The sequence below is a fragment of the Strigops habroptila genome, chromosome 6 (assembly GCF_004027225.2).
Source record: "Strigops habroptila isolate Jane chromosome 6, bStrHab1.2.pri, whole genome shotgun sequence".
Lineage (NCBI taxonomy): Eukaryota > Metazoa > Chordata > Aves > Psittaciformes > Psittacidae > Strigops > Strigops habroptila.
Window position 1 is genome coordinate 57,645,647 of NC_044282.2, and position 27,506 is coordinate 57,673,152.

Sequence of the window (27,506 nt, forward strand, 5' to 3'; positions counted from 1 at the left end):
TGTTCTAAATTTAAAATCCCAGTTACCAAGTCTCAGATAAACCACAGTAACAGTCACCTGAATGGCCACTGCTTATGGTAAATCTGAGATACTACACTTCGTAACAGAGGATTGAGTTGTCTCACCACCTTGTGCCTGCCATAGGCTGTAGAAATGCACACTCCTACCAAAGTCTAACTAAGCCTGTAGTTAAGTCAGGATAATCTGACCAGTCTCTGAATTTGCTTTATTTCGAAAGAGAGCTTGGGCAACTTCTAAGAGGGCTGGTAAAAAATAAGTGTGTCATGGAGATATTGCACAGGATAATGGCACACTGGCAAAAAAAGCATGTGTTATTTGGGAGTTCAGAAGGCCAACTTACCCATTAAAGCTATTAAAAGGGTAAATGTGATGCATTGCTTTCTGGCTCTTGCTATTGATTTGTTTTGTGAATTTGGACATATAATTTGATTTTCCTGGCTAAATTTCGCTTGCTATAAGATGGATATTTTAATACTTCATATTAGCCAAGTGACAAAGGTCAGTAGTGCCCCTTGGAAAATACTATGAAATCCTTTGTTGGAAGATGTTACAAAGTTACGAAGATTAAAGGCAAAACCTATCAATCAGACTTTTTTTATAAGCTCTTCAACCGGTGAAGACACAGAAAAGGTAGAAGTCAGACAGAGTAAATAGAACTTGGCTTAAAATAAACTTTCATGCACAATCCCGATATCTGAAATAAAAAAGTCAGCCTCTATTATTGCCTTCAGTTGTCTTCATCTGTTCAGGAAAGCAACAACTAGAATTGCTTTAAACTAAACTCCCTTCCAGTGCATCTGCAGAGCAGACTGGTGAAAGCAGGAGCTGGCCCAGCTGAGGACCAGGCGCTGTGCTCCAGCTCCACTGTGGCTGGAATGGCTTCCTCCACGGGCAAGCAGCCTGTCCTCAAAACAGCTCCAAACAGTCTGGCCCACCTACGTGGGCCAGGCCAAACTAGGAACTGGTTGGGTTTGGACTACCCTTAAAACCAGCTTCCTATCTAATTTTGGAACCTAATACAATGGCTCCTAATTAGGCTTTGGTGGGACTTAGATCCTCCGCTGCTCTCCTTTACAACCATTAAAAAATCCGCATCATGGGTTGGCTTCTAGCAGGAATCAAAATGAAAAAAAAGCAAACAAAAAAATCCCTTTAGAGGGAGATATTTGTGAGAGGAAGAGGGAAGAAAGGGGGAAGAGAGGTGCCTTTTTCCCACTGCCAGGATTCCACTGTGGCTCCTCAAGCCATGCCAGCATCCACATCACAGTTCCCGGGGACTTCCTCCGAGGAGCTTCTGTGAGATGCCTCTTCCAATGAGCCATTTCATCTCAGGCTTATGTTGCAGAGATTTTGGGTCAGCAGCCCTCCTGCTGGTTCTGAGGCACTTGCTTCCCTTCCCATTCGGTAAATCTTTGCAGAAGGTCTAATTTTCAGTCCTCAGTCCCTAGTCCAGATCCCAGCCTTTGCAAGCTATGCCCTAGAGGCTATCTAAATCTTTATGCTCTTTCCCACAGAGGCTTATACTCTATACATTCCCTCTGTCAATGCTGACAAACCCTACACAGCTCTAGGTCTATTCACCATGCCACAGTGGTAACTGACTTTATGGCCAGCTGTCTGTGATATTTCAAATGTATCCATAAAGCCCCCATCACTTCTCAGACATTTTATAATGCTAGCTTTGACTTCCTTTGTTTTTAAGTTTATTTTCTAAAAAATTTTTAACTGCACCAAAATTATCTATTTCAATCTTAATCAAGTTTTTTGGCTGGGATTTTTCTTTCATTGGAACATGGTTTTATTTTTGTTTTCAGTGGCAGCAATACACATAACTAGTTGGCTACACTTAACAGGCATGACCTACAGATGTTTGATCCTATTTCTGTGCAGAGAAGCACAGATCATATGATCTCATGATGTTTCTGTCGGTCCTATATGGCTATACAAGAATTGATCTAGCAGCTCCTCTGGGGTTATTCCCACCTACACAATAGGTCAGTGGACTGACAGAGCTCTATCGACAGCTATTAAATACAATGATCCAGCTATAAGCCTCCAGCTTTGGAAATCCCGACAGCTTGGGCATGTCTGTGTTCTGGTCTTACACTCCAGGGGAACCGAATGACCACTTTTGGCCATGCCAAGAAGCTGACGGACCTTTGGTCTAACCTGGTGGGGTTTATCTTCTGCCTCATTCACCTTTTTCAGTGATGATGCTGACCACTGTGGCTTGTCTCTTACTACAGGCTCTAACAAGCAGCTTTGTGCTTTCTTTCCTGCTTCCCCTGAAGCCTGGGAGGAGGTGAAGAGCCATAGAGCTATCTCAGTACCATCCTTCTAACATCCTTGCACTCCCTCTAAGCCATGCTCACTACTGCCCAGCTGCAGCCACTGCTATCATCTCCTCGCTGTCTCTCTTCGTGTTTCCTCAATTCCCTCTTGTATTCTGTTGTATATCTTGTAACCAGTTGCACTGTATTTAAGAGTGCAAATTCATAGAGGACAAGGCTGACCTCTCTTTTTTCCCCTCCTCTTCTCTAATTGTAGTCCTTAGCACAACGGGATTGGACTTCCAGACGCTACCACAATACAAACAATATTAGTAGCCACTGCCTATCGCGTGTTCAGTGGTGATTCCAGCAAAGGCCCATTAGCTATTCATGAATACAACCATTGCTTTGATCAGTGAACCACACTGCCTGCAATAGCCAAACTTGGGTGCTCCATCTAAAGTCCAAACTTCATGTGCAGCCTTCTAAGGGGACTGATCTCCAGTTTGTGGAAATCTTTCAATCCTACATTTTGATTTCAACACAACACAGAACATAATTAGAACAGCATAGAATTAACAGCATAGAATTAAATGCAGCAAGCTGTGATTTTACAGACACCTGTCACCTAAAAATGATATGCTTTATAGATTTGGTCCTGTACGTGTGCTGCAATCCTGTTTTCCAAGCAAGCCCATTGTGCAACCTAATTATATAAACCAAAACAAGGTAGACATACCTTAAGCTGCCGGCTTTGTAATATTCTACCAGTTCTAGACAGTGCTTGTTTAATAGAAAAGGGCATAAAAAAGCACTGATGCCCTTGAATCAGACAACGAGAGCCCAGTTAACCATTCAAACTAACGAGCAGAAACCATGCATGTGGCATCAGTAGAGCCTGTGTAGGGACTTTCCATCTCAGCTAAATGAAAGAGGCTTTGCGGGTACCGCTCCTAATGAAAGCACACCACTTTTCACTTCTCATCGCCAGAGAAATGTGATGTTAAGAGGCAAAGATCAACGTAAGATGCACTACCACTTCCATTTTGCTTTCAGAATTGATCTTTATTTTTAAATCCTCTGGGCTGTTGTTCTCTTCTGGTGCTCCCCTTTCTCTGTGCATGGTTGCTCCTCTTTCTCACAAGAGCCCAAAGAGGCTTTCACTGTCTGTCTACACTCAGTACTTACATATTACAGAATAACATTATGGCAAACATTCATGGCTACCACAGGATAAAAGGTCAAATGGGTGGTTAGAGAGAACTTTGAGAATAATAACTGGGAAGCTTGGAGGTGACATGGCTCAGACAGGGTTGAAGACACAGAACAGTGACTCTCTCCTCCACAAGACCTCTTACAGTGACACAAACCCCCCTGCATTAAATGTATGATACCTCTTTTGCCAGAACTAAACTTTTTCATGCACTGACAGCATCGCCTGGTCCAAGTAATCCCAAGGATTTAATGCAGTTTCAGCTTTCAATTCGCAAATTTGCCTGTGGAATGATTATGAACATGGAGAGCAAAGAGGGTGCTCTGGCTGGGGGCCACAGCCTGAGCTGCAGGCTTCTCTTTGCTTTTGACAGTGCAAAAGCTAACTAAACCTGGAGGAAAAAAACCCCTGTAGCTGAATTTCCTAAAATGAAAGGTTAAACAAGTTATGAAAACTAGGTGAGAATGAGTATTCTGTTGTCTTATTCCAGTATCTCCATCTAGGGTAGTGGGTTAGGAATTAAATTCTTTTATTATTTTTAGAAAAATGGGGGGGACATTACAATTGGGCAAATACAAACCCAGAAAAATACCTAAAGGAGTTGCAGAAGCCTACAAAGTCAGTGAAAAATGCTTTCTCTGTCCGTTTTTTCAGGTGGGTTGGAAAAGTAGAGTCCCACTAGTAATTCAACCAAAAATAACTCCTTTTCAGCAGATTCCGTAGGAGTTTGGCTGATTAGGGTAGGGAACTTCTACTATTTGATGGATCACAGTGAACCCACAGCAAACTTAAATGACCAAAATATTTTCGTACAATGCCCCTCCAGCCTCTTTGCAAGTTAAACCAGTTCTGCACCCCACAACTCCATGTGGCTTCTGCCACCTCCCTGAGACCCACTACAGCAACCTCCTTTCTCACCCACCTCCTTGTTGTATCTGTCACCCCACAGGCACCCACGCGAACCTCAGAAATAAAAATCCATGCTGCAATCTGGCAGACAAAGTTATAGCAAGTTCAAATGAGTGGAAACTAAAGTTAGACAAATTCAGACTAGTAATAAGACCCACATTTCCAAAGAGAGCTTAATTAGCGTCTGTAACCAAAGGTTGCGGTGATTTTGCTTCCCTGGAAATTTTTAAATGAAGACCAACTGAGTTTTCATGTGGTGGTTTGGGGTTTTTTTGTTTAGTTTTGCTTTAGGTTTGGTTTTTTTTTTTTCTCAAAGGTTATCTTCAAGTTCAAATGAGATAGAGCTAATTTGGGGAAATCTTTCAGCTGGGTTGAAAGTAGATGATCATATGCGCTTGACTGTATTAATAAACGATGAATCCATTTATCTGTGGAAAGCTCCTTATATCAAATTATTCTTTCCTGGCCTTTATAGATGAAGCTCCCCCATTGTTAAAAATCCTTGCCCTCTACAAAAACTCCTTTGAGCTCCAGAAGTAGCACAGAGCATCATGTGAGTGCAGGGTCGGGTTCCCCCCAAGGGGACCCTGCACTGCCCTCACATCACTCTTGTGGACATGGGGAACCTGTTCTAAGCTCAGCAAGGCATCTCCTGCTTTGATAACTACCCTCAGTCTTTTTGGAGTCGATCTGAAAACAAATATTACTAGATTTCCAGATTAGCGTCCCCAAATACACTCCCTTTATGCATATGAAATAGTTCTTTTTCTCTTAATAACATCTTTCACAAGCCATGTGAAGGTGCGCACCTTCATTTTATCTCATTCATCTTCGTCCCCTTCGCTGCCTATGTTGTTTTCTTTGTACACTTTTGTACAACCACAGAAAGCCTGAAGCACTTGCATGGCTCTTACCTTCCTTTTGGTCACCAGATTCAGTCCAGTACCACCAATATTAATGCTCTTTTAAATGTGACAGCCAAGCTGGCATGACACCAGATCCTTTTCTGCTAACACATTCATCAAGGGGGGAGGAGATTTGGACATCTGTAAAATGGGGCCAACAACCATTACTAAACCACTTCAAAAAGGTGTTGTGAAGCTCTGCTAAGCTCTAACACTCCCCTCCTGACCAGATTCAGCATGGTCAAATTCTGCATGGCCAGAAACATGAGGAAATTTCACCACAAGTCAAGGCAATTCCAGCTATTCCTACCAGCAGCAGATTTTGCCTCTTACATTGTATTTTTCAGTGTAAGTTTTGCAGAATTGGGCCTTTTAAACCATACAGCTCCTGGAGGGCATGGGATACCTTTCTGCCTGTCTTGTACCAAATATTGTCACAAACTGAGAAGGACCAAATTCTCTCGCATTTTACAGAACCATTTCATAAATTCAGCTTGTGCAATTAATCAAACCAAATTCAGTGCAATAAAGACACAAGGTCACAGAGACTTAAGGGCAAAATAAATGATCCTGACCACCCTGTATCTACCAGAGTGCTTCAGAGTTAGTTAGATTCCCTCTCTGTATCAAGACACGTGCTCCTGCATCAGCCACCACTGCTGGCTCCATCCTAGGTAGAAAATCAACAGTGACTCCACCAAGGGAATGAAGAAATCATCATACGCCTTTGCATAAGGATGAAACAAAGTGGTCGGTCCCACGGCCTTCCTGTTAGGAGCTTATTGACTTTATTGGGAACACACATCTAGGTAATGGCTTAGGATCTGGTCCTTTGAAAGTCTGGAATCGAGCGCCCAGTTGCCCCATTAACAATTAGCATTCTGTTTACAAAACCCAGCAGAGTCAGTAAGAATAATCATTACAAAGCATACTCAGGCTGTGATTCCGGTTTAAGTTAATATAATTTTAATGAGTTCTTCAGAAAAGGCCTGGCACTTATGGAAAATTTCCTTAATTAATATCAGACCCTAAATTAGTAATAAAAAAAAAGCCCTGAATATCATTTGGTCTCAAGCTGGAGCTAAAGTATGTTTTGGCATCATTACTAACTGTTAGCAGCAAGTTCTGGAAACAGATGCAAATCTTGATATGTGTCCTAAATACAAAACACATTGCAAAAAAAAGCTCAGATAAAAATATATCTATATATCCACATATATTTGAGTGTGCTATTTCCTGCCTGTATCAGCAACAAATTTATTCCATTTAAAAACATTCCACTTGTTTCTTTTTGGTATTTTTTTACATCCCTTATTTCAGGAATAAAACTCCTTCCCTCTGCCTTCATTTTTCCTGTTTATTTCCTCTCCTGCCAACTGTTTTAAGTAAATGAAAAGGGCTTAAAGACACGCATTATAATATTCAAACATCTGAAAATCAGCCCACTCGTTTTACCACCTAAATATGGGTATAGGTACCTAATTCGAGGCCACCCATGCTAGAAAAATTTGGCCTTCGTCCTTGAGGTAGGGATCGTGCAACGCATCTTCTGGACAATTACTCCAATGAGAGATTCTACCCAGCAGAGAGGCTGCTACTGAAACCCCCCAGACGAGTGCCAAGGTGCTGAGATTCCCCAGTGGCACCAAGTGGGCAGGAGACTAAAAATGGACAGCCTGCGGTAAACAAAATAAATAGAACAACTGCAAAATAATGAATTTAAAAAAAAGAGACAAGGTACAAGTTTAGGGATGGTAACAAAATGAGCGGGTTGTTTCTGAAGACCCAAGCTCTCCCAAGTTCTTTACTTTGCCTTAACTCGGTGCCACCTCGCTGGGAAAGCATTGAAACTTAGCTAGAAGAAATGGAGACAGAGACAACCTTGAGTCTTTCAGCTTCCATTAAAAAGAAAAAAAAATGAAGACAGAGTGAAAATTGTTATAGTCACCAAGAAAAACATCACAGCGTAGCGAGTGCACCAGAAACAGAGCTGGCTTCTTGGGTTTGCCAAGAGCCTAAGACAATATTGCTGAAGCGTGAACTGCTCATTCATTTCAGGAGCTGCTAACACCAAGGCTGTTGCTGGCAACAGCCACTGTATTAACCATTTCTCTGCTTCCCAGAGCACGTAAAGAACAAAAGAATTGTATTTTGGGGACAGTGCTAATGCCTTCTCTTGTTAGGAGTCCTGTCCTGAAATGTGCTTATTACCCACAACATTTAATGAAGTTAGTAGGAATTAAGGGATGCAAGAGTCACTACTTCACATGACCACTATTTTTACTTAGTAGCTGTCAAGTTTTCTGAGCTCCTTAGGAGATGATGAACAACTTTTCATTCTTAAAGTTAATATTTTTTCAAAGACCACATTCCCCCCAAAAGGAAAATCCTAATTATAAAGATCATGTGCATATTGTGTCATTAAGCAAAATCCAAGATAACTCACATTCAGGATTAGAAACCCAAGACGACAACCAGTACAGGAGCTCAAGAAATAACACCCCATAGCTGTGAGCCACTTTCTCATTAACATACAAACACTAAACCCAGAGCTGGAGCTGCTTCCGGTATATGTGGTTTTTTATTTTAAGATTTGTAGGCTTACAAGAATGTAAACTGAATTGTGAAAAGGAACAGTATTGTCATTGATTAGGGCATGGCTGGTATTCACAGGGTTGCATTCATACTTGCCAGTCCTTAGTGAACTGGGAGAACAGGAGTGTTTCTTAAATTCAGTATCTGATGAAGGTCCAGGATGGTCCAAAAAGATGTGGTGATATGTACAGAGTGAGATGAATTAATGAGAAAGTTTGACTACACTCAAACTAGCGAACAGCCCAGGGTCAGGGCCCATTCTTTGGCTCTACATCCAACCAGGATGGTCTGGCCACAGCTATAGTATTAAACCCTGTAAGCCTCCACAACAGGGTGGCTGCCTCTGAGCTGTCCATGAGAACAGGTTTGGGGCTTTGCTCATTCCCAAACCACAGCTGGGACCTGTTTGTGACCATGCTGGCCAACCCCACTCAAAACCAACCTCCCTGACAATTAAACAGTACCTGTATTTAACAGCCCAGGCCCTTCCACTGTGTAATTTATTGGTGAAGATACTACTTGATGGCCACTTCAGTTCAGAGGGATGAAACTTCTTTTGTCTAGAGGCTGAGCCCAGCGTGTCTCTCAGCTTTTTCAGCATTTCCCTATTCAATGACACAGTAAATATGAAGACAGCAAAATCCAATCTGCACTCCGAGGGGCCTCCAGCGTGTGGGACAGGAGATTTTGGGCATGGTGGCATGATGCCAGCATCCCCAACCGACAACTATCTGCAAAGAGTGCAAGCCTGGGGCTTGAAAAGTAGGTTCGGTGATTTGTCCTACTATTTATATTCAGTTTTCTTTTTCTCCTTTGTCATATGGGCATATGCCAAACACAGTCGTGTAGGACAGGCTCCTCCACAGCCAGCACTGAACATGTTCATGTTACACTTGCGGGGCAGGTCCTCCAGCATCTTAAGACCTTGACCTTGCAAGAGTCTCTTGAAGAGGAAACAAAAGCAAGTGACTAGCATTTAGGCAGAACGGTGAGGAGGTCCAGGAAGTGTAGGGGAAGAAGTTTTCCTCCCACTTCCCTTCTCAGAATTCTCAGCAAAATCAAATTCAAGCTCAAACCCTGCAATCATAGAGCAGGTAGAGGTCAGGATGAGGCAGACCACAGCAGGGTTAAATCAGGACTGACGTGTAGAAAGGCAATGATATGGATATGTTTATGGGACAGCTAAATCATCTCTTAAATCACCATACCAAAGGCAGACTATCAGATGATACATGCCTGTACCTGAACTACTCACCTAGGCTTGCTTTAGAGCTTGTGGAGACAAATAGGCTCTTCCAAGGAACTGCCAAGGACCAGACCAGATCATCTGCAGACTGGTCACGTCCTACAAATGCCAGTTTGTCCCCATTGACTCAAAAGGGACCTGAGGGTGATAGTCTCTGGTATGGATGTCTACCTTGGGGACATCTATACCTCCTTCACCTGCTGCAGAACACCCCTCTTGTGACTGCAGGAACAACCTGACCTGTACTCCCTGCTCTGAACCTTGCATGCGCTGAGGACTTGCTGGATCAGTCCCAAAGCTTTATGTAAAAATGTGATGTGCATTTATATGAATCATATACATTAATTACATAATAGACACTCATGCTCCCCATCCCACATGCACTTTGGTTATGCATAGGACACAAAGACTGAGTGCATTCACTATGAATCATGCAATAAGACTATGTCCCCCAGGCAAACTCTCTTTAAAATGACCATGGTCTTATATTCCCATGGTTTCCACTACAATATTATTTAATTAAGAATATTAACCTGCTAGGCCACCAACTTTCACTGTCTTCTAGAGAAGTCTGAGCAGACAGATATTTTAATAAAATATGGGGAATCCTGCTCTTTTTATGACTGAGTTGGTGCAATAAGGCAACTCAACTGCATGGCCTTGTGAGCTTAGTTTTTTTTTATTCTTGGTATGAATATGAGATTTATGCACCAGAGAGATCCTTGGTTCAAAAGCTCCATGAGTGATGCCAGATCATCTTTTTTTTTTGCTTTGCTTTTCCGCTATTGCTTTTGAATACTGCTCAAATATGTGTGACACATCATTAATTAGTTGTATGACACTGCAGATACAGCACTGATCCCCATTTGGAGAATAAAAGATGAATACTTGAAGTTTGACAGCCATGGCACTCATTTGCACGTGCCTGCAGCATGCATGCAAACATTTCAGTTGTGCAAAGAAATCAGTCTAGACACTGACACAACCAGTTCAGCCACATTACACTAGCCTGCCCGAATAACTCCTCAGGGTTGCAGCCTGCTGCCTTTTTCCTCTCTCCCATGGGACAGAGAACTGCTACGTCAGTCCCCTACCACCTCCTGTCCTACAGCCCTAAATCTCTTCTGATGTGGTTCTTCTCAAGCCTTATCTGGGATTGAAACACAGGCAAACTTTCCACCAAGAGATGTACCCATCCCAGGACAGGGAAGAAAAACATGAGATGGATCTGTTTCTGGTCATGGGAGTACCATCAAAAATAGCTCTTAAGGGCTGCCACTAACACCACAACCAGGAACCACTCTTTTGAAGGACAGAAGGCTTTATTAGATGGTACATTTCAACATCTGGGTGAGCACAACTTAAGCAGTTGTCTATGCAGAGCTATTGAGGCCTGTGCAAATCTGGGTGATGTGAAATTGTGGCAGGTAGGAAGTCCTGTGCCTCTAGGTGTGACATCCAAGGCCTAAGGGGTAGTTTTACCCATTTTTCCTCCTGCATGATGTTAAGCAACAGGCAGTAAATATGGCATTCATTAAAATTACCCTGTATACTTTTAACAGCCTTGATAATCAGATTTCTGCCACTGTATTGGAAAGCATAGCTTGTTTTTATTTGAGGCCTTGTAAAACTCTTAATTTTTCCCTCATGCAGTGGAGGTGCCCAAAGTTTTCTAACATTTTATGTTTCTTAACAGTAATTTCCAGCCCTCATCAAAGCTTTGTTCTCCCCTGAAAGATGTATCAAGTAACTGAGTGGAGATTTGCATTTCTCCCTGTGTGAGGGATAAACTGGTTGCTGTAAGGGGCAGCTTTAAACTTGCATTTCTCTCTCTACTTTATACACAAAGGAGGTTGGATCCTGCCCTCCCTTCCTGTGGCATTGCTAGGTAGAAACCCTTGAGAAGAACCACAGGGCTTGCAGCTGGGGCTGCAACTTGCCTCCTTGCAACCTGAGCATCAGCACTCATCCTCCTTCCAAGAACCCTGCTCTGCATTTCTGAACATCAGCAAACACTGCAGACAAACTCTGGCACTTGTGGAAGATCAAAGTCCCCTTGCTCAATCTTGAATCTAATTGGAAGCAAGATTCTCATGCTGAGAAAGGGTAAGAGCACTGCAGAGGCTTCAGTCAAGCCCCCAAAAGATGAAGAGCAAGAAGCATAAAGGCAACTGACTTTTCAGTACAGCAGAAAAGTTCAGTCCTCGGCCACATAATGTACACAGCCAGGTCTTTTAGTCATTCTGCCTGTGCCCACATGCCAGGCACTCATGTCTGAATACACAGACAAGCAAGGGCTGCAGGGCAAGCATGCTGTGGTACATCTGCCGAGCCTCTCCTGCAGGTATTGCTGCAGGCACAATTGCAAAAATAACCATTCGACAACACAGACCATCAGGAGGCTCTGACTCAAAGGGAACCTGTTTTGGGCCAAACAAAGCATTTCCTCAGCATCAAGCGGATCGAGTTTTTTGAACCAAGTCAGCGTATTGCACAGAGAGACAGCAGGAACCTGCTCCACCAACCTCCAACCCTCTGCCCACATGGAGATGCCAAACCGAGGTTTGGAATCTCTGAGCAGGCAGGGTGTGCTAGGACTGCAGAGGTTTTTCCAGCTGTTTGTTTGAGAAACAAAGCTTCCCTCCTCCAAGATGAAAGAAATCAAGGAGTCTACGCTAATCAAATCCTACAGGCCTGCTGGCTGAAATTCAGCTTGTCAGTGATGCAGCTCAGCAGAGGGATCAACATTTCCAGCGCTATAAGCTTGGTGGAATGGGAAAACACGACAGCAAGAAATTCACCTGGCTGCAAGTCAAACAGGTGTATGGCAGCAGCATCCAAGATTATAATAATATCTTGCAAACATGCAAAAAATAGATGTAATGACTGATTCTTTGGTTTTCATTAATGAATCATAAAGGCTTTCTTTACATTACACATGCTTTTTTGGCATACGCTGCTAATATTTCCACACTTGCAAGGTTGAAGCTTTAATACCGAGCCTCCCTCCCCTAAGGTTCCTCATTTTTGGCACGATATACAAGGTGACTGTGTGCCATGACAGGCTCTATCTTACTTTGGGGCAATCAGATTACTTTACACAGATGGTTTTATCATTGAGACCATTAGAGATGAATTGCACAGTATGTAAATGTACATTGGTTTGGTAAAAAAAAAAAAGTCTCAGTTCTCACTGCTGTCTTGTCTATGTTCCTAAATGTACTTCCTCTCTCCTGCATCATTCCAAAGCACAATTTGTCCAATCTCTACCCTTAAGTGACTCAGCTAGTTTCTGATAGGCATCTTAAGTACACATTAACTAAGGAAATAGGCTTTCTTGAGCTACTGGATTGAAATGCGGGAGAAGGCACCTTAGCCTTAACTATTGAAATAAAGGCATCTCTCTGTCAGGATGCCTAACATCACACAAACCACAAATATAAAGCACCAAAAAACAGAGAATATCACAACTACTTTAAAACAATCAAGTAAACATCTTCTTACGGGGGGGGGGAAAAAAGAGAGAATCTGTTCATAGAATCAGGTTCACAACTTAAAAATAGTTTGATCTGAAATGGACCTAGAGACATTCAAATGATACATGCCCAGAGCAACACAGCAGCTGTTTCACTTCAGAAAAAAAAGGGATTCTGACCCCCACCCGCCATGCAGTAACCCTGTTATCACCGACTCAGCTGTGCTCTTCTTATTAAGGTTTGTCTGAGGCCATGAAGGCAACCTGTGCCGGTCCTGTTCCTATTTGCATAATTGTTCTAAGCAAAACACGGTCTTTACCTGAGAGGCGTCTGGGCACGTCAGTAATGGCTGGAAGTCCTGTGCCCCGAGTGGAGGACAGGGGAGTTGTGGAATGAATGGATGGTGAAGTCATCTGGCTCAAGTAGGATGGGTAAGACTGGTCATAGGACCATGGCGGGGATGACTGCGCCTGCCTGGGGTCTAGGAAATAAAAAAATTTAAAATAAAAAATTAAAAAAAAAAGATTTTTTCTTTTAATTAAGAAAAAAAAAATTAGGGCATTGACAGCCTAATTGACAGAGGTGGGATTACTAAACATACACACAATGCCATATGGTGCTGTAAGGAATGAGAATGTAACGAAACACAACCTGCTCTTCTAGAACTCAACCCTTCCAGCCTTGCTCTGTGCTTTTCCCTGCCCATAACAGTTATTTGGGGAAATGAACAGAGCAGTGAGCAGAGTTTTAAAAGCTCTAGGAGTTGTGCTGCAAATTCCTGGTGTCTCTCATCTAGGTCTACCAGTGTGTTATACCAAGACTATCCAGTCCTTACGGATTTGGACTGGTAAGCAGACAGCCAGTATGAGACCCAGCTCTGAGAGCTTAGGAAGTGGACTTCAGGGGTAGAGAGACTCTATAGTCAGCACTTGGCATGCCTGCCAAGTTGTAATCCAGTTCAAACATTACACAGTAGTGTTTTTAGTGCTGAAAATACTACCCAAGAAGGAAAATGTCATTAATCTTATCAGCATCCATCCGAAAATGTCACATTTGGATGCTGGCCCAATTACCTACAGTCACCTCAATTACAATAATATGAAACCAAATAGTTTGGGATAACTATCGGAAGCTAATGATGCCTTTTGATGTACTTGCTATAGCTCACTATGGAGGAAATTATTTTAAGGATAAATGCAGTTTATTTTTTACTGAAGCACTGAGGGATTGCACTAAGTGAGAGAGAGGGAGACCTAGTTTTACTCACTGGTGTTTGGACTTCTAAACCATTTGCTCTCAGTTAATATCTGCTGATAGAGATACCACTGAATGCCTCATAAATTATTATTTTTATTTCTTTACATCGATAAAATCAAAGTACTTTCAACCCCAAAGTTTGTTTTGGGCACTGCATGATAAACAGAAAACTATCTCTGAAGTGGCTCATAGAAACTGCAGCATAACCCTTCAAATCCTCCCCAATATTTTCAGTGAAGCACATCAGGTCTACTCAATTTGGAAAACCTGTTATACCAAAACACTGTGCTAAGGCCCTGCTTTGCAGACAGCAATGTGATAGCCACATGGCATAAGCAAAGGCACTTTTTCAGGAAATTCAACTTAATTTTTTCTTTAACTCCTTTCCCTGCTTTTCCACACAGCAAAACCTTGTAGTTTCAGCTATTCCTTGTTTATTTTTTTGGTTCAGACATGATTTGTTTGAAGAGATGTCTGGAAAGCAGATACTTCCTTGAAGCAAAATAGCTATATAGATATATAAAAACCTTCAACTTTCCAATTTAATTTTAAGAGGATTTTCCTGGAGTTTGCCATTTATATTGGAGCTGAGTAATATAAATGGTTAACATAAACTCCTCAGAAATCTGAAGGACACTTGATCATTAAATGTAATGAACTTTTTTGTTTTAACAATTTCAAGGCTAGGGTTGTATAGATTGGCGCAGGTTCAAATCTGACTGACTGCTTGTTGTTATATCTGATATCGACATATTTCCCTGCCTCATTCCACTACTATAATTCACTGTGCAGTCAATGGTAAATGATCTTCAACTGGGAACAGAAAGCCTAGGCTTGCTGGGAAAACAATCTTAGAATTAATGATGTGTCAGGAGCACAATCTCAAATCCAAGCTCCCTCAAACTGCACGAGCTTTTCAATCTCTCCTTCTGAATCCAAAACAGAGTCCCTTAAAGTTTTGGTTTTAGGTCAGCTCCAACGCTGGAAGGAAATTATGTAGCAGGTAAAGGCTGGGGAAAAAAAAAAATCTCAACAGAGGATGTTTTTATGGGATTTTGGTCTAAGGTGGTGAAAACTGCGTTCTGGAGGTTCATGCCACTTCTAGTAGCACAATCCTCACGGCAAGATCTTGAGTGTCTATGGCACCCTCACAACTTTGAACAGCTATGCTAGACTCGTTTTTACATGTAACATCCTTAATCCAGGAACTGTGAATGCCTGTGTGGACACAAGAAGGACGAATGGCAAAAAGTGGTCTTTCAAAGGCTTGAGTGGTCTTTCAAAACAGTATCTCTTACCGTGGTGTCAGAGGCAGAATATGGGGCTGGATGGACAATCAGTTGACCCCAAAACATATCATATATTCTTAGAACATCTAGCTTAAATTTATACATGGCTTCTATAGCTCATTCCAACCTCAGTGCCCCAACACCACATTTCTTTATCAGATATATATATTTGGTTTCAGCTCTCCATGAGTCCAACACTGCAAGATTTTGAACTGCAAAGTATTTTAGAGTAAGAGAAAAAAAGAGGATGGACTGCTAGCAAGGGCACTGTGCTGTGACTTAACTGCTTCTGGCCCCGAAGAAGATCTCCTACTGGACTTGGATAACTCCTGCAACCTCCATGTCACACAATTTCTACCTAAATTTAAGGACAATAATTATACATTGCGTATTTAGTTGGTGATTTTTTTAAGGTGCAGGCACTCTGTGAGCACCTCACTCACAAAATGGGGTGTTTATCTTGGCTGGAAGCTTTCAACCCAGATATTCAGGTGCAAACTTCAGCCCCTCTGAAACCAGATTGCAAGCAACTTAGCTCCAGGGAAATGAGATCATGTCTTCTCAAGGAACAGGAAATAATACAGAGGAAAATCCTCACCCAAATCAAACATCAGATGATGCACCAGAACCCAGTGACTGAGGAGAAGGTCACACTACCCCAGGCTGGAGGGTTACTGTGATTCCACCACACCAAGGCATGGCTGATGTCATGGTCGAGGCAGGGTGGGGAATTTTGGCCTGGGGCTGATTGGCTTCAAGAGTCATCTTTGGCCCGTTAGGAAACCAGAAAGTGAAGATACAAGTTTCACCAGACCTTAGAGTAAATGCCCTAAAGCCAATCTCTGCTGACTGATAGCAGCCAAGGTTTGCACGGACGTGAGGGAAGAGAGCAGTGAAACGCGCTCACCTTGCGAAGCCAAAGGTGATCGCTAGCCCACAGGGTAAATGTCATCGCTCAGTGGCATTGCCCAAACCCCAGAGTAAAATGGCTCGAGGCAGAGTCCAAAGCTGCTCTGTCTAGTCCCTGAAGGCGGACATGCAGCTGGGTCTCACGTGGCACCCTTTGGTCCCACCAACAGATGTTGCTTGCAATGCTGCTGGAGCAGAGACTTTGGCTGCTGAGGCCCAATCAACCCATCACTTCAAGTCCTGCAAACCAAACCTCCTGGGAAGAAGGAAGGTGCTGGGGGCACCACAGGGAGGTGCCAGGTGCCAGAACAGCACTTCCAGGGCAGATCTGTACAGACACTTCTGAAGGAAACACAACGATACCTTTAGGAGGGTCACCTCCTCCTCAGTCAGGCACGGAAGGGGTGGAGTGACTATTTAACACGTACCAGCGGGTGAGAACCTATGAACAGATGTGTGAGAGGTTTTCCTTGGCCTCCTACAGCGTCAAGAGACCAGCGTCCCCATTCGCTTTAGCTGGCGTGCTTGTGCATGTCCACCGGGTCCCTGCAGGCCAGGGGCTTTGCACCATCATCCAAAACACTATGTGCTCTGCAGGCACAGCACATCTTCCTAATTGTGAAATGCCCAGGACAGATGAGAAACCTTAAAGCTCTGAGGCAGAGCAAATGTGGATTCCTCCCTAAAGGAATCCCTCCAAAGCAAGGGAAAACAATAATATAAAACTACATCAAACAACTTGGGAGAAAGCCTCCCATCCTCCCATACGGCAGCCATGGGGAAGGGCTAGCAGAGCATTCAACAACAGCAAAAGGAGGCAGAGGGCCACTTTGAGCTGGCATTTGCACTTGAAACTTTTGGAGCGATTCCTAAGAGCAGTCCTCCTTTTGTAAACATTTCTGTTATGCCTGTGTGGGTGTGAAGAAAAGTGCGGCTTTCACCATATTTTTTCACAACAGGGCATATCGTGTGTACGCTGAGAGAGCCTGCACAAGACAGCGGGGTGAGGTCTAAACTAATGCACAAACAGTTCAGTCCTGTTTCAGCTTCCAGGTAAACCTTGCTGAGGCAGGAAATATTGAGTATTACAATTCTGTGTCTAGGTGTTACTGCCACATTTATAGCCAGTGGGAGATATACATGGTTTGACCCTTGAGGTCTGGGACTGACTGCATCAATGTACAACAGACAAGTGGTTTTAAAAATCAGTCTAAGATTGGATGCACTGTATGAAACTAAAAACAAAAGAAAAGAAAAATTAAAAAAGCCCCAGTGACCAGTTCTCCCACCAATGAATTGGCTCTACAGCAACATGACTTCCTTTGATGGAAATGTTCTGAGTGTCAATGAAGAGAAGAAAAAAAATACATAAACAGCCCTGAAGAATGAGTTTTTCCACTACTTTGGCATTGGATTATGAAGCACACAGATTTACTGTAAGAAAATAAATCAATTTCCCATTTCCCAAGCTGTGGGAAGATCAGAGCATGATCACAGGCTCACAGTTCCTCAGCTGCAACACCCCAACGTCACATGCATGCACGCACTTTGCAAAACCACTCTCATTTAAATCCAGCCATCAGCTCTAGCACTGGCTGCTGCTGCTGCTTGTATAAGCGTTACTGCCAATACTGAAAAACAAGCTGTCTGGAGCTATCTTTGGTAAATACTTGAAGCAAGTATCCTCACTTCTGATGTTAACGAAGCCTCAATGACTTTCTGCAGGAGCACCCAACTATTGCTGTAGCATCCCCCAACCCCCAGCAAAACAACAACAACAAAGTGCAGCTTTCTCCTTCGACTATTTCTTATGCATCTTTAAAAGCCAGGGCTTGATCTGAATTGCCCAGTTCAATCCATGAAGACAAATCCAATGGAGATACACCCTAATGTACAGAAGCATAATTGAGATCAGATTCAGATTAAGCTTAGGGCTTGATCTGAATTGCCCAGTTCAATTCATAAAGACAAATCCAATGGAGCTACATGCCGATGTACAGAGGCGTAACTGAGACCAGATTTTGGCCTGAAGAACCTCTACAACCATTTCTCCTCCCACCCCTCCAAGAGTCACATTTCTAAAAGATAAAAAAAACCAAACAACTGAACAAGTCATGCCAGTAGGGCAACTAAATTGTAAAGGATGGGTAAAAATCAAAGATAAAAGAAGATTTTAATAGGAGAGACACAGGCTTTACCAAATGGAGGTTCACAATGGCAACTCGCCAGTTGCCTGAAGGATGCAATCAATTTACATAAAATACTGGAGACTGCAGCCACCCTTGTGTTCATGGCAGCAGAAATCCCAACTTCACCACTTCATCTGATGAGCCTTGTAGCTTGTATTCCACGTTACTGTGAGCTGAAGGCATGATTTACCCTATAAGCTTATTACTTGGGCTGATTCTGAATTATCTGTTCCAAGAAACCATGTCTTTTTTCTGATGCGCTCTCAAACGGATGTGCACCAGCTACAAACCGGTGTGTGCTTCGGAGTGCAGCTGGTCCCAGGTAAAACACAGCCAACCTCTGGCAGGGCACTTGCATAGTACCGGTCTAATAACAGCTACACGGTTCTGTTTCAAACCTGTCCTGCAGTTCACGGCCCTGGAGGGCAGAAGGGTCCCCTCACTAACTTCCAGGTAATCCAGCTCTGAAGACTTTAAATCTGCTTCCTATAACCCTAAAAATGATGAGCATAACATCCCTGAAGTGATGGGGAGGGAAAGAGGAAAAGGAAAAAGCCTCCAACATTTAACGGGACCTGCTTTTGAGTGCTGTTATTTCAGTAACGAAAGCCACAGGTTGCCTATAGATCAGACAGTGCCATAGTGGTGATGGAGCATGAAAACTCACTTAACTCCCACTTCGTAGTCCCTGCAGCCCAGCCATTGGGGTCCTCATGCTGAGGCTTTTCCTGGCCAATAGAAGCTAACCCTCACTGGTTGCATTTTAGAAAAACAAGAGTTTTCCTTGCTTCATACTGCAACACTGATGCAACAGCTCAGTGTCTGAATGGGAACGTAATCGGATACACGAGCAAGTTGTGCAAGTGCCCTTAGGGAAAGGAGAAAAAAATAAAAAAACCAAATATACCAGTATCCAAATGCAAATAGACAGGATTCCTGATTTATGGGCAGCAAGCAGGGTTCAAATTGAATCTGCATTGCCTCAGAAAGGCATCTGCTTATTGGACGATTTGTTTTTTAATCACCCTTCGATGTTGCTTTTGCAGAATCATAGTTAAAATGCCGTGTTGAATAAGGGCAGCTCTGTGCCTTATACTGCCACAGCCCAGTCCTGTGACTTGCTGTGATTTGTACAACCTGTACTCTGATACTCTAGGAAAATAAACACAACCTAGACAGAGAAAAGAAATATAAGAGTGACCCCCAAAGTGCTGAGCTCTTTCAGACTCAGGTGTGGGCCAGCCAGGCTTTAAATATTATTTCTGTTTAATCATGCAATAGCTATGCAAGACCTCAAGTGGAACGAAACAAAAAAAGTTTATGTGCTTACTAGCAATAATATGTCATAGGAAACCAGTATTTACTGTGAAAGTTATTAGGAATTAATTATTTTCCCGAAATTACTAGGTAAAAAGATGAAGAAACAAAGGTATTTCCAAAGGAATGCTTGCTTAATTCCAATAAATGTAATAAAAAAGTCTTGTTTTTCAGACAAGGGTCTATTCTCCTTTTAGTACATACACAAGCCACACCAGCCCAGTGACCATGTTAAGAAGGCAGTGGTATTCCCACTGAATATTGCACCACAACAAGGAAACTGGTGGAGGTGGACAGCCCAAACAGCTCACTCCCTACCATCACACCAGGCGGATGTTTAGCAGTTCTTCATGGTCACTTAACACCCGATCAAAGAGCTGTCTTGTCTGTGGCATCAACCTTGTCTCTTGTTGGCATGGTTTGTGTGGCAATGAGCATCCATTCATCCCTGAAGAACTTGGAAGGACTGTCCGCGAAAAGCATCCCAGCACTTTGGTGGAACATCAAAGCATGCAGAGCTTTACAGATTACAATCAACGTCCTGAAGAGCACCAAAAAGCCTCGTGGGGAAGCCAGTGCAATTCACTGAGCTCGCCCCGATGTAACATGCTCACACTAATCACCTTATTAAATGGGAGGGCTAAAAAGCTAACAAGTAGCCTTTGAGGGCTGGGTGTCTGCCTGTTCTAAATTGAGGAGGAGGCAAGGGTGGGGAATAACATGGCCAATACTGTTTTAGATCACTTCTGCACTGCAAACTTTAGTAACAAGCCGAGTCCTCACAATTTTGGGGAAATGAAAGTAATTTGGGACTCTAAAGTACCCCATGACCATGAGTTTATCCAACAAGAAAAGCACATAATCCACAATAGATGGAAAAGTCAGCCTGCCTTCCTTGGTTCAGCTCCCTTCCCTCTGCTCAACCAGCACCGCGTCTTCCCTGTCTTGATGAAGTCTCAGCTGGCACTTTGAACTCTTAAGTTTGGAGAGAAGACAGCAAATGCCACACAGCTTTGTTTTCAGTCAGGCTTATTTAAAACTCATCTGAAGTTTTCACCTCCCGGATCTGTAAATGCTGCTGCTGATTCATAACGAGGCAGAGAAGTATTCTATTAATCAAACCCAGAAGAACATTTTCTACAGGAGGCATTTATGTGAATGAGAGCAGCATATGAGGTTACACTTAGCGAGGAAGAAAATTACAAGGGGATCTCAGTTCTCATGCTTCAGGGCATAAACTGATCACCAGATGGGGTCAGAAAGAATTTCACCCCCCTTCATTCCTAGATATTGTGTTGCACAATAGGTAAACTATGGAGGCACAAGGAAGAAGGGAAAAAAAAGCTGATTATATCCCTGGATTTCCCCCCTGCTTTCTCAGGAACTGTGTCAACAAACACCACCAGATAGAAGACAATAGGCTAGAAAAAATACTGGGCTTTAGTCTGGCAGTTCTTACCCAGAAAATGATATGCACAAGAGCCCTGACTTCATATGTCCAATGAACAGAACATTAAGCCCAGCCAAAAAACCTGCTCTGGGAAGCTGGTGGGCAGCAGGTAGCATGTAATGGGTACTATAGACATATTTAATGTATTACAAATATTTTACACTGGCTAAAGGTAGACTTCTAGATCTGGGAGAACTTTGCCACAGCTCATGGGAACAATTTTTTCATTTCAGTTCTCTGAGTGCTTTGGGTTCAAATTAACCCACCTACTTCTCTTTCTTACTGCAAATTAATAAACCAGTTGAACTTTAAAAAAAGAACAAAAAGAAAGAAGAAGAAAGCCACAACACTTTGTTAAAACCGCTAAGTTTCAGCTGGTATCATGTCAAAACCACTTGAAACATGAAACCAGAAATCTTCCTGGGTTGACTCAAAGACTATGTCTATACCAGGAGTGCTTTACCAGTAAAGGAATACTGGTATTGGCAAAGGACTCCTGGTGTAGATGCAACTACAGCAGCAAAACTGAGTTTTAAATAGGCCTAGTAAATTAAGCCAAGGGTTTTATTGACAGACTGGCATCTAAGTGAAGTTCTCCAACAGTTCTAGCAAGTGAATTGGTCAGGGGCAACACCTCTTCACATCCTGGATAGACACAAATATGTCAGCACAAATTCTGACTGTAGAAATGGCCAAAATTAGGTAGAGATTGTTTTGAAACTCTTTGAAAATATTATCCAGCTCTGAATTTAGAAAAAAATGACAAAATTGGTTTATTTTGTAGGCTTCACAGTTTTGTTGCAAACTTCTGGCGTAGTCGCAGTTAAACATCTTATTTCAGTTTTATAATCTGTGACACATGGTACTTTATGATTTCTCTCAGCACAATGAAATCTGTCTCTCAGCATGCAATCATAAATGTTGCATACAACCCTCACAAGCAACCTTTGGAGATTTCTCCATAACCCAGTTCATTTCTTGTAACAGTGGTCAGCACTGGTGCTAGAAGGAAACCGCCACATAAGAAGATTGTGTTATTATTCCAGTAGAAGGACCATTAAATGCTGGCTGCTTCCCTCAACATGAGTGCAAAATAACAAGGCTGAATAAAAATCTTCATTCTATTACACACCAACATGTACTACTGCACACAAAGAGTAGAAGACAGAGCAACGTGGCAGTTAGAATTTCACCAGATTCGTACTCAGTTTACTCAGATTGGCTACTTTTGATTATTTGGATTTATGGCAAAAATATATTTTAAAGAAAGAAAGACATTTTCAGCTTCAAATACTGCAGAAAAAAATCCACTTCCCACCTAGCTTTGCTTGGAACACATTTCTCACTCTGTAACAGCCTCTTTTACTACAGTTGAGACACAAATATCCATAAGCAATTACTACTGTTGCCTGAGCAAGTCAAACCTATGGTTCTGTCTCTTACCTGTAATCTGACTCTGTCCTTGTGGATTAAAAGGACTTGGTGCAGAGTTCAGAGAGGGCCGTGGGCTCTGGGTCGGGACCCCTACTCTCATACTGGGATGAGGAATGCGCCCTAAATCACTGAGGCGTTCAGAGAACAAACTAGGTTTAGAGTCATCAAGCTTCTGTCTGTGCCCTGGAAATAGCAAATCATAAAATAAAAGCGTTAATAACAAGATTTAGTAATTTAACACACCCCAAAAAAACCCAAAGTGGCCTCTAAGAACCTGTCATTAGATTTAATGGATTTATAGGTATCTCAGCGACCCCCGATAACACAGTGACACCAGTGAGGGGGACATGGGGGGGACATCAGTGTTGGGACATGGTTGTGCTGGTGAAAACCTTATCGACCACAACTGTGCCCATGAAGATGTGCAACATGTTGCAATTCAGATCGGAATAAGCACTTATCAGGACACCCACGCAAGGTCTTTTTTGTCTTTTTTTTTTTTTTTCTGCTTTAACTACACTAGGTAGTTAAATGGGCAAACTTACTTATGAGCATGCCTCATAAGTAAGTACAAGTTGTCAGCTGGGACAGTTATTCCATGCTTGGTTTATATATTGTGGATTTTTTGCTATGAAAATGCAAGATTTTGTTCTCCCTTTTATTTTTCTTTAACTCTGTCACAGTTAGTCATTCCTCTGGGAGATTTTCTGAAAAATATATAGTCATTTGAGAAGAGCAGTATTGCAAGGAAAACCTTCAAAACTGCTGGCCAAGACTGGGTCCTGCACTCCCTTGCATGGGCAACCTTCCTCAGTGCTCCTACTTTTCTCTCGCGAAACAGGCTAACTGCCCTCATGCCTTATGGCCACACTGGGAACACTCGGTTGTGGGTGCTCAGCTGCCAACATGTAAAGGGGAAAAATGGCAAAAGCAACAGGATGTCCCAAGTGGTACTGCTCCTATCAGCACTGAGATGTTTCAAGAGTAGAGGCTTTTCTCTCTAATTGTTGTATTTTTGCTCCTGGCTTTAATTTTCTTCCAAAGCAGTCAGAGAATGCTTCTGGCCCAATGGCACCTTTGAATGTGAGGCACAGAAGGTGTTATTTCTATAATTCAACATATGGAGAAACAGGCATGCATAGAGATTAAGGTGAGGACTAATGTTACTTAAATTTAGCCATTCATAAATCAGGCATCTAGTCTAAACTCTTCTAATGTAGACTTCCTCTACAGTTAATGGAAAGAAATAGCTACTGCCAGAGGGCAATTAATCTCATTTGTCTCTGACACCAGTCTTAAAATGGGATGATTCACCTTCTGAATTTGCTTTCTCTTCCTTCTCTGATCAGAGAGGGAACACACATGACTAGTTTAATTAGACACCCTCATCATTAGTCAACATTAAATGGAATGAATCTTACCCTAAGTCTACCAACCAAGTTCACACAAAAAGCCTCTGGCAAAGCTGAAACGGGGGCCCAAACCCCTGATTGCAACCCAGAACCACATCTGCCCCCGTCCCTGTAAGCAGTGCTGGGGCACAGCCACAAGCAATAACTGGGTAGCATATTTTTATGCTTTTAACGATAAGAAGGGTCTCTGGTAGGGTTTGGGCTTGAATCCTTACTCATGATCCCCAGTGGCTTGAGATAATCCACACTGTCACTCAGCAGTGTAAACACAGCTGTCTGTCTGGAGGCTATGAGAGTTTAGCTTTGCAAGACATGGTCAGATTGTCCCCATAGGTCTTAGGGCCAGAGAATAATTTCTGCCACTGGTTCATTTATTTTAAAAGCATAAAGGAGGCCTGAATTGAGACTGAATCTTAAGATTGAACTATCAGACTACCACTTTTTAAAAAAATGTCTTTTTATGGTACCTCTCACCACAGTACAGAAGTACATGGGTTCACATCATCTAACTGGGACCATGGCATCTATAGGATATATAGGCAAAGTGATGTCAGCACTAAACAGCTAAATCCAAACTAGATTCAGAGAAATCTAGTTCTAGATTTCTAGATAGGTTCTAGATAGGTTCTAGATAGAGAATCTAGATAGATTTCTAGGTTCTAGATAGAGAAGTGAAGGATTCAGGCTGTGAAATTAGAAGAAACTGGATGGAATTTAATTTTGGAGAAACTTCTCTGGCATTTCAAAAAAATTAATTAGCTGACCCATTATTTTGCACTTTGAAGCATGACTTTTCTCCCCCGGGATGACTCAGTCTAAATGTATGGGGTAGGTGGGAGCACCTTAAGGAGAAGGTGCTGCTCTATGTTACAGCTTGCATGGGTAGCTACTCCTCTCTGCAGGAGGCATCAATCACTTTAAATCAGGAACAATTTTTGGTGGGCTTGTAACAACTCTGTAAAGGCAGCTTAATTAACAGGATAATATCCAACCTGGTAGTCTTTAGCATTATCTTTTCAATCTATTTAAACTACAACTTGTACAAGCTGGGTGCTGCTAAATCTGAAGAAACAACTTTCACAAACACTCACAGTCAGTACACTCTTAGGATTCCTCCTTCTCCATCTTCTTTTCCTCCACAATTTTTACGTATTTGTGTTTCCCTTTGCCACTTGTATTTTCCATTCTGCTTTTTAAAGACATCTCCTTGCCCTCCCCTTTTCTCTTCTACTAATTCCTAATCATATTTTGGCAAATCCAGGACGGCTCAAAGTAAGGCAAACATGATTAACATATCTCTGGCCTCACACACCAGGGCTGACTTTATCTGGGAATGAAGCTACCCCCAGAGTGAATTTTATCTTCAGTTTTCGTAGAAAAATCCTGTGCTATGTTCATAGAGTCCCCTTTTTGCTGAAGAATCACTATCAAACCAATGCACAAGCTATTTTTACTGACTTCAGATAACTAACTTAGTGAACACTTGTTATATAGGTCACCACTCCTGTACTAATCTGCGCGTGATAACCCCCAGCTTTGTTTTCATCATGCTTTGTCTGCCTCAGCATACCTTTGCGAGAAAAGAGCTTATATTTAATTATGTGCATTATTATTATAATGAACTAGGTCTATCACAGAAAGTCCAAATTCAGCAGCGTAGCAGTGCACTTCAGCGTAGGCAGGTGGAAAAAAAGAAGGAAAAAAACAAAAGGAAAAAAAAAAGAGGGCACAAAAAAGAAAAAAGAAGAAAGATTCCCACATCTGGTTGAATTTAAATGATCTGGAGATGTGTAGGTTTGGGTGTTGCTACCTCCCCCCCCCAAATAAAAATATAGGGAAAAGAGATCTATATGCACATCTGGAAGACCCCAGGCATCAATGGAACTGCAAGTCCCCAGAAACCAGCAAGGGGCCAAAGGCAGACTTGCCTTCCCCTTCTGGACATTTAAAATTTAGGGTTGTAACACGGAGTCATGTTGTGACAAAGAGATCCACAGAAGGAGGCACACTCCCCCAGCAAAATGTTCCAGTGAGATGAGATTACATTACAGCTTCACACGTTATGGGTTACTATGCTTTCATATAAGCTAAGACATGTTCACATTGAAAATAAGCAGGAAACTCAACAAAACCTCCATATTCAGGAGGTGCTCACAAAAAAGTGTGGGCAACTTAAATAAATCTCTTGCCCTGATTCCTGTGCAGAAAAAGAAAAAAAACCCTATTAAGTACAGAGCAGCCGTGAGGTATGGGCTGAAAACTTTCTAAAAACGCCTTCTGAGTAGCACATAAGCAGCAGCAATGAAATATGTGATACATGTTTAAAACTCATTCCACAAGCTGCTTTTCATCTCTCATTGATATATGTGTCCGTTGACAGAGAAATTCCTGATCCCAGGGGAGTGTGCTAAGAAAAGCTGTATCCTTGGTCTCCATCATGAGGCGTAATTTTATTTCAGGAAAAAAGATTAGGGTAGCAAGTGTGGATAGCTCAGGGAGAATCTGTGATCTGCTGCAGCAGTGAGTACATTAAAAAGCAATATAAAAGCTACATAAAGAACAGAATAAAATACTGTTGTAGCTATCCCAATCCCTACAACACTGCATTTAGTGCCGGCTGCTCTGTTACAAAGATGACTTTGTGGAACGAATTGGGCTTGGAGAGGGACAAAATGGTTACAGACACAGGGAGTCTTGGATGTGAAATGTAGTCAAAAGATTGAGGCTGTCCCATGAGTCACTGAATAATGATGGGACCCAGCAGCCATTGGTATTGATCAGGTCACAGGCAAGGAGATGGAAAGACAAAAATTGAGAATGAATAGACAGAAGCTATACAAGCTGTTCTGATTTGTCTGTGGTCATAGTACAAAACATGTTAGATATTAGAAATCCATTATTTGCTCTAAAATGACAAGCAATATTCTGGTCTCTCACTGCTACTCAGCTATTTCAAGCCAAACACCAACCTGAGTATTAGTTTCTGGAGACATAAAGCATTGCCATTAATCCACCCCAGTATCAGTTTTGGCCATTTTACATGAACCAAACCAGAAAATAGTACTGAGAAAGTGCAGTAAGGTCAGTGCAAACTGCAGCCAGCCAGCTAGTGCCTGTGCTACTGCTTCAGCTCGCCAGTCCAGGACAGCCTCAGATTATGTTAAAATGGCCCATAGAAGTGAATATTCAATTATCACATCCCAGGCATGGCAGGAGATGTGAGAAGACTTCATCTCCAGCTTAATCATTTCAGTTTAAACTAAACGAAGGAATGTGTCTCAGATCAAAGCAAAGCAATCTTGAGTCTGCTGGATGTGGTAACTGGAAAGGGACGTAAGCTCATCTCTCACCACTGAACTTCCACTGCTCCGCTGGAGAAGTCAAGATGTAAATCGGGCCATGGAAGAGGCTGACTTGCAGAATGTAAATGTGGTGTTGATGCTTAAAGATTTTTACCTCCTTTGGGGAGGAGGGGTGTGTGTTTTTATCTTTCAGCTTGTGGGTGTGGAACTGAAAACTAATCAGATTACGCTACACGTGGCCTTGCCAGATGCTGACACTCAGGGACTCCTTTTCTTTGTGCCGTGCACACCACCCACCAGTTTGTGTGTGTG

The 27,506-nt window shown here is 42.4% G+C and overlaps 1 protein-coding gene across 4 annotated transcripts in view; it reads right to left on the reverse strand.

The window, feature by feature from the left end:
- The window catches only part of RUNX2 (RUNX family transcription factor 2), a 167,477-nt gene that overhangs the window by 91,306 nt on the left and 48,665 nt on the right, over nucleotides 1-27,506 (reverse strand). For 2 of the 4 annotated variants that reach the window (XM_030489146.1, XM_030489148.1), the window contains exons 4-5: nucleotides 22,490-22,663; nucleotides 12,955-13,116 (exon numbers count right to left, since the gene is read on the reverse strand). In XM_030489146.1, the coding sequence (XP_030345006.1) occupies nucleotides 12,955-13,116; nucleotides 22,490-22,663 (336 nt within the window). The remainder of the gene's footprint in view (nucleotides 1-12,954; nucleotides 13,117-22,489; nucleotides 22,664-27,506) is intronic. The other 2 variants (XM_030489147.1, XM_030489149.1) reach the window with 1 other exon arrangement.